Source organism: Sinocyclocheilus rhinocerous, unplaced genomic scaffold, assembly GCF_001515625.1.
Source record: "Sinocyclocheilus rhinocerous isolate Xijiao unplaced genomic scaffold, SAMN03320098_v1.1 scaffold1853, whole genome shotgun sequence".
Taxonomy (NCBI): domain Eukaryota; kingdom Metazoa; phylum Chordata; class Actinopteri; order Cypriniformes; family Cyprinidae; genus Sinocyclocheilus; species Sinocyclocheilus rhinocerous.
In genome coordinates this window covers 167393-175342 of record NW_015640075.1, presented here as the reverse complement: position 1 = coordinate 175342, position 7950 = coordinate 167393, and the positions used below count along the sequence as shown (strand labels likewise).

At 36.3% G+C, this 7950-nt stretch overlaps 1 protein-coding gene across 8 annotated transcripts in view; it reads right to left on the bottom strand.

Moving 5' to 3' along the window:
* Positions 1-7950, bottom strand: part of LOC107752493 (armadillo repeat protein deleted in velo-cardio-facial syndrome homolog) — a 129874-nt gene that overhangs the window by 63166 nt on the left and 58758 nt on the right. For 6 of the 8 annotated variants that reach the window (XM_016568476.1, XM_016568480.1, XM_016568481.1 and 3 more), the window contains 2 exons: positions 7052-7210; positions 5971-5991 (listed from right to left, as the gene is read on the bottom strand). In XM_016568476.1, the coding sequence (XP_016423962.1) occupies positions 5971-5991; positions 7052-7210 (180 nt within the window). Of the gene's footprint in view, positions 1-3102; positions 3208-5970; positions 5992-7051; positions 7211-7950 lie in introns of all 8 variants that reach the window. The other 2 variants (XM_016568483.1, XM_016568477.1) reach the window with 2 other exon arrangements.

Here is a 7950-nt window from a genome sequence, read left to right as displayed (position 1 = left end):
AAAATAAAAATCCCGTGTCCAGGGATTTTTTTTTGCCATGCATTGGTCATAGAGCTCTTTGTGGCGTTGCCTCAGATGTTGAACTAGATTTTGTTGCGCCAAGTTCACACGTACTCCGTCTGCAGTGCGTATACAGTATGTGTATGCGGTAACAGTAGACTTTAATTATATGCATTTATGGTGTAATTACTACATTTCCGTGTCAATCCATGTTAATTTTTACCGCGAATAATGCGCTGTCACTTTAATTCAGTGCGTGCAGCACAGCAGAAATAGATTCAGTGTGGAAACGATTGCAGCATGGCTCCTGGAGCGCACTACACTACTCGCGTGCAGTGTGAACGCTCTGATCCGTTAACATGGGCGCGGAAAAAATACGCACCACAGACGGAGTGTGTGAACCTGGCGTTACGTTTGTATGCCCGCCCTGTCTGTTCTGTTCTCGTGCTCCATTTAGGCACGCTGCATTCTGATTGGTTCGGATAGCATACTGCGGGAGGTCGGGGGCGCGGAAAATCGTGCTATAAAGTGATTTAGAAATCGCGCAAGCTCAAATCGCGATTTTATGACGATTTCGATTAATCGCACAGCCCTACTTGATAAACTTCTTTACTAAATAAAGGACTAACTTCAACACTCTCTGTTGAGGAACCTTAAAGTAAACCATTACCACATACTAAAAGAGAACAGTGCACATGACAACAGCTAAATCGATCAACATAAGAACTGCCACCAGACTACATGGACCTGAGTGATGTTCTAGTTCCCTGTGTCTATCACAGAGCACTGACATCTTTATGACTCAACTTAAATAAATCACTATTCCCCTCCGAGTGCTAATCCAGTCCCTTATTCTACAAAACGTCTGCCTGTCAAGAGGATGGAGTGCTGCTGCTCCTGAAGTTTCAGTGCTGATACAGAAACCAATTTGCTGCTCAGTGAATTCTGCAAAGCAATTAATTGGCTATTTTGTCCATGCCTGTAAATTCATCTTGGAAATGAATGAGCTTGATAAAAATTAATCGTCATTGGAGATGAACCATGACTGCTTGAATTTGTGTGTGAACCCTTACAAGCCACATGGCCAGTTGTCAGTGCGTAATATCTCAAGGGATGTGTCTATGTCTAAAGGGGGAAAAGATCAGTAACTACAGTCACAGCGTGTTCACCTTTACAGACTCCAGTATGGGTTTAACCATTGGAGTACACAGTTTTTTTGGGGAACAGCAGTTACTGTAATTTTAACAAACATCATTAAGATCAAAGCAACGATCTCACTGATGGCAATTTAACTGGGGGAGGTCGACAAACTGCTTTACGGTTGTTTGCAAGTAGGCATTTACACTCGATTGCAATATCCAACTGTATTCATGAGGTGAATTACATGTGCAGCTGTAAGGCGAACTGTCTGCACTCCTACTGGTTGTTGCCAGTGTTGCTTCTCTGTTGCATTTGCAATTGTCTCATGCTGTCTCAAAGTTGCTCCGTTTCTGTCAGTGTCACTGTCAGTGTGATCACCCCTTAACACCCACACATTAAGTTAATATGTTAAAGCAGACACCAATGTGAGATGCAGAAATCATGTTTCACCATTGATTTCTGAACAGTATGGGTTCTTACTATACTGTTTAAGATGACACACTAGGTAGATGGTTGTGCTTCATCCGCCTCTAGAATGCAGGAGTTTTTGAAGAGAAATCATCAGTTCATCAACAGGGCTTTCATAAGTCACATGAGCTCTACAGACGTGTGCGTCTATGATGCAATTTCTTCGGCATGATATTAAAATTTGCTTGAAAAAAAAACTTATTGTGAATAGATCGTTGCTGCACATTTTTCCAAATAAAAAAAGTCATCAAAATATGAATATTTCAATAATAAATTCATCAATAATAATATATTTATTTACATATTTATAAATATTTTTTTATATGTGACCCTGGACCACAAAACCAGTCTTAAAGGGTTAGTTCAGCCAAAAATAAAAATTAGGCTGTGTTTTACTCACCCCCGATGCATCCTAGGTGTATATGACTTTCTTCTTTCAGACGAATCCAGTTGGAGTTATATTAAAAATTGTCTTTGATCTTTCAAGCTCTATCGTTGTACTCAGCGGGTGTTGCATTCCTTCAGTCCAAAAGACGTGAAATAAAAAGCACCCTTCCACAAAAAAAAAAAGTGTCTCACACGGCTCCAGGGGGTGAACAAAGGCCTTCTGTAGCGAATCGATGCATTTTTGTAAGAAATTTCACGTCTTTTGGACAGAAGGAATGCAACACCCGCTGAGTACAACGATAGAGCTTGAAAGATCAAAGACAATTTTTAATATAACTCCGACTGGATTCGTCTGAAAGAAGAAAGTCATATACACCTAGGATGCATCGGGGGTGAGTAAAGCACTAATTAAAAAAAAAAAAAAGCCTAATTTTTATTTTTGGGTGAACTAACCCTTTAAGTCGCTGGGGTATATTTGCAGCAATATCAAATACACAAAATAATGTTCTTTTTAGCAGCATCATATGACCCCTTTAAAGGCAATTTTCTCAATATTTTGATTTTTTTGCACCCTCAGATTCCAGATTGTCAAATAGTTGTATCTCGGCCAAATATTGTCATATCCTAACAAACCATACATCAATGGAAATCTTATTTATTCAGCTTTCAGATGGTGTATAAATCTCAATTTCAAAAAATTTACCCTTATGACTGGTTTTGTGATCCAGGGTCACATATAAATTGCAAACAGTATTTCATGTTGACTTTAAAAAGCTTATTGAAATTATGTGTGAAACACGGACAAGTTTAAAGACTTTAAAAAAAGATAGGACACTGATGCTTATATTTACACTAAGCTTAACCACCAAAGCTACTGTTACCTCTAATGAAAGGTGTCTATCTACAGCGGGTGCTGCGTTTACTAATGTTCGCCTGTTAAAAGGTACATGCAGGCGTCATGGCCAGATTTTACAGTTCTATATAGGTTTTACTATCTCCTTGGTATTTAGTTTTACAGACCACTGCCACACCAGCTGTGAGTTACAGACACAGTTAGTGAGATGAAAGACGGGAGGCAGAGACACGTCAACCAGAAGCACTCTTTACTGGTTTTGTTTCAGATGGTGTTGCTGTAGATGGAGATGGTTTGGACTCTGTCAGGATCACTGGCTGAAAGGTTCGGCGTGTGATGGTTTTAACCACCTTGGTCACCTACAGTGGAAGTATGTTAGTTCAGGTGGCATGAGTTGGAAAAGTATACAATGATATGGAAATGTCAAGTCTTCTAACAGGAATGAAAGGGAAACTGTTAAATGAAAGCCTGTTTAAAAAGTATGACTTTTCCCATGAAGCCTTGTTAACAGTTCAGAACAGTCCAAAACACAAACTGAGCCAGAGAATTAATTTTTGATATGAATTATCTGGCTAAACAAGAAAACATAAGAATGCCTTTGAGACAAGATATTATTTTTATTGTCTCATTTTGTCCCTCACAAAAGAGTAATTCCAGCATTTAATAGAACATTCCTCTAGCAGGAGGAAGCTGGACGATTTCCAAGAGAAGAAAACACAGAAGCCGAAGAAAAACAAATTATTTCATCTGAGCCTTCTACACATAAGCTGTTTAACTTTTCAACTAAAGGAATTCTCAAAAATGTATTTATTTATAATATTTGGCTGCAAATTTTATTAGACACAATTTTAAGTAACTTTTGAGCATTCCATTAGAAAAGTACATAAGTCAGTCTGTGATGTTTTTATTTAAATCACTGTATGTTGCTAACTAACCATTTATACACAGTTAAAGAAAACTTAACATTATGTATAAAACAATTTCGCTATTCTAAAATAAGCTTTTATACCAACGGATGTCCACTGAAAATAAAGTCTGCAAAATGATGGCTTCGTAAGCAGTATACTGCATATCTATAGGCACATCCGTGTTTGAACATCCCGTCTACTAAGGTGCCTTCATCAAATCGTTTTTTGTTCTGTATGCACAGGATTATGGTATACGTCTATGCTGCCTACAACATCCCACAATCCTGTGCATGCAGTTCAAATGTTGGCGTAAAAAAAAAAAAAAAGGCTTCTGATGAAGTGACTGAATGAAGTAAATTAATTCATCAATATCCATTTTTCATTCATATCATTCTATTTCTATTAATAAATAAGCAGTGTAGCCATAATATTTCCTTGGTTATCTCTGCCGCTCACCTGAATTTGATCAAGATCATTAGATATAATGTTATGGTGCCATTTTCTTTAGAAAGTACATTGATGCTGACTGTGAATATAAAGGTACTTACTTTGGTTTCAAATACATCCAGAGTGTAACAGAACGCATAGATTTTATCCTACATACCCAGAGCTCTGTGGTTGGAGTTGATGTATTTATGTGACTATAAGCTTGTCTCCACAACCCCGATGTCAGTCCAAACACACTAACATGTGACAGAAGGACCCACACATGTGCGCACACATGCGCTTCATGCTCTGTGATGTTATTCCTTAGGTGTGTTTCATAGGTTTGTCAATGTGTGAGTGGTCTAACGGTAAGAAACAGTGCAGCAGTAAGATCATACCTTACCCTTCACTTCCTCCCACTATGCATCAACTGTCAGTTGCGTTACACTGTAGAACAGAGCTCTTTCTATGTGCACATTGGTTAATGCTTGTGCATGCATAAAGCTGTTTGTTTTTGTGTGTGCACTGATATGAATTGTACACTTTACATAATTCCTTTCACATAAGTTTACATGTCCTTTTGCAGAATGTGTAAGATGTTTTTTTAAAAAATAAGAGAGATCTTTTTTTTGGATTTGTACTGCCTCAGAAGCAGCACAACAGATACTTAAAGATGTGATGAAATTGAAGTATTGACAGATCTTTTCTTCCATATTGTGACATACATCGTAATTGTCTGAACAAATTGAGTGAGGACTTGGTTTTATCCATCAGTTATTGATTAGATGGATGTAAATTTAAATGCAAACTTGGGTCAAATTGAGACATTCTGATTAAGAATTATGAGCTAAAAAAAAAAAAATTACATGAATGGATAAATCATTCACAACACAATAAGATGCATTTAGAAAACTGTGAATTTCATGCTAGCTTTAAGTATGTTACAAAAGACAAAAAAAGGACTAAAATGACACAAAGAGTTTACATAATATTCTTAATATCATGAATGAGTCCCTCAGTTGTTTCTAGTGGCAAACTGGATCTTAACATTGAGTCACTAGCCATAGTATGTTTACATACTGTATGTTTTTCCTCAATTCAAATTCAACAATGCAATCCAAATGCAATGTTTATATGTGCCTTCAACTCTGCAATCAAAGAACATAACTGTTTAGAACCACATGTATTCCAAACAAACGTTCTGTGTTCACTCAAAGCAACATTTGGTTTCAGTGTTTCCATAGCAACGAGAAGCTATCAGCACTCCTTTCTGAACAAAAAACACCACAACAATCTGTAACTGGCATGTTTACATTTCGACATACTTCACCTAGCAATATGGCAAAACATCCATCTGCTCATGTTTCTAACTTTGCTTATTCAGCTTGGCATAACTATAGCATCATTAGGGCAGTATTTTTTTTTAATGCAATTTGTATGATCCCTCAAATCTTGCAGACTCAGAAAATAACTGGGGCTTTTGGCAAAAATGCTAGAGAAAATTAAAATATTTAATATTAAAATTGTGTTATTCTCTCAATTTTTTTTTTTTTTTTTTATAAATGATAAACATTTAGCAGAATCTGCAAGGGGTATGTAAACTCACAAACAGGACTGTAGCAGTAAAGGGTGTTAAGAGGTGACCGCTCTGCCAAATGAAGCTTTATGCAGTGATTTCACACCAGTGCTGAGATGCTGTGCATTGTTGAGCTTCAATGGGCACAAATAATGGTGACTGACAAGAGGCGTGTGTGAGAAAGCGTATGTGAGGGAGAGATTTTAACTCACCTTCATATTAGTCACATTGTCCTTTTATAAACAACAAAACAAAAGCAAAGGCAAATCAAGACTGTGTGGCTTAGAAAACTACAACATAAATGGATAGATCTAAACAGTTATTTACTATTACTGAGAATATTTCTCTTTAGAATATTTTTATATCTTGAAAGCCTTCAACTTTCTAGCCTAGTCATTTTGTCATCGTGTATTTTTGTAAATTCTCTCAGGTTCAAAACAGCTGAGCTGTCTTACTGGTAAAGAAGCACTAGTCTGTCATGTTAATCCCTTTGTCTGATCACTAAAGAGCTGATTGGGTGAAATTAAACACCAGCTTGTTCTAGAACCCTCTGACTACTGTAAACCACATCAAAACACCTCCCACTAATCTAGACAAAAGGTTTATACCAGTGTTGTTATTTTTAAATAAAACAGCAAAAAAATGTGTTAATTGAAATAAAGCTAAAATGAAATAAAAATAAAAATTTTAAAAACTTAAAACTGACAAAACCTTAAATTATAAATGTTGCCTTGCCAATTAACTGAAATAAAATAAGTGTGAAGTTGAAGTAATAGAAATAAAATTACTAAAACTAAACCCGAAATAAAAATAAATGAAATCAAAATAGAAAAAGAAAGAAGACAAAATTACATAACACAATGCATAAAACTTTAAAATTAAAAAGTTAAATGAAGAAAATACAAACATAAGCTACCTCAAAATATTAATAAACACTATAATAGCATATTAACAGAACTAAAATAACAGTGATATGAATCACTGATACAAATACAGATTTTTTTTCCCATGTAAAAATGTCAACAAGAAGACCTATTATTTCTTCTTGATATAATTCTACATTTCACACAATGCATGAATATATTCATTAATATATTAATATAATAATGAATATAGTCTTTAGCTAAATATAAAACAGCTCATCTCCTAAGAGTCTCTTTATAGTACTTCAGCAAAGAACATCACAAGATGATGTGAGCATGAATGAGCACTTGTGTGCATTTACATATCTAACAATGTCATAATATGCACAAACAAGACATTTGAAAATGTGGCAGATGTAAGCAGCAATACCTTAGTCTCTGTACGGCGTGTAGTCCCATCCTCTGAGGTAACCACAGAAACATGAGAGGTGGGTGTGCCGGGGTCTTCCTCTATGGTTACAATCTCCTCCATAACCTCCTGGGGCTCCTGCATCATAGCCAATGATGTCTGGTTACTGGGGCTCTGCTCCTTTGGGACAAAGCAGAGGGTGGTGATTCAAGGTCAGAGGTCACTGCTGTGGGATTAGATAATAGATGAGGGAATATTTTAATTTTGCTAACCCTTTCTACTCATAAGAAAGCATATAGCAAATGAATGACTTGAGCAGGAACTCAATGCAAGTACTTGTCTGTCTCAGTATAGTGAATGTAGTCAGAAGCGGTCTTTTTTAATGAATCATCGAAGAAGACTCATGAATTTTTGGGAGTTAATGATGAACCAGTCTGACAGTTGCAACATCTGTTCCTGAATCAAATCAATGTGACACACGTTTCAGTGATGTCCATCTCAAAACGAAAGCAAAGTTTTATGTAATTACATTATGAAAACTTAAATGAGTATCATTACTGATTGTTTGAGTCTCTAACATAAGTCTCAATAACAATAAGCCAATAAGTCTCTAACAAAAGCTGCATTTATTTGATCAAAACTGTTTTCTTTGTTAAAGGGTTAGTTCACCCAAAAATGAAAATTCTGTCATTAATTACTCACCCTCGTGTCGTTTCAAACCCGTAAGACCTTCGTTCATCTTCAGGACACAAATTAAGATATTTTTGATGAAATCTGAGAGCTGTCTGACCCTGCATAGACAGCAACGCAACTGAAATGTTCCCAAGTCCAGAAACGTAGTAAGGAGATCTGTAAAATAATCCATGTGACATAAGTGGCTTGGCATTAACATGCGACCTGTATCCGGATGTTGTCCACAT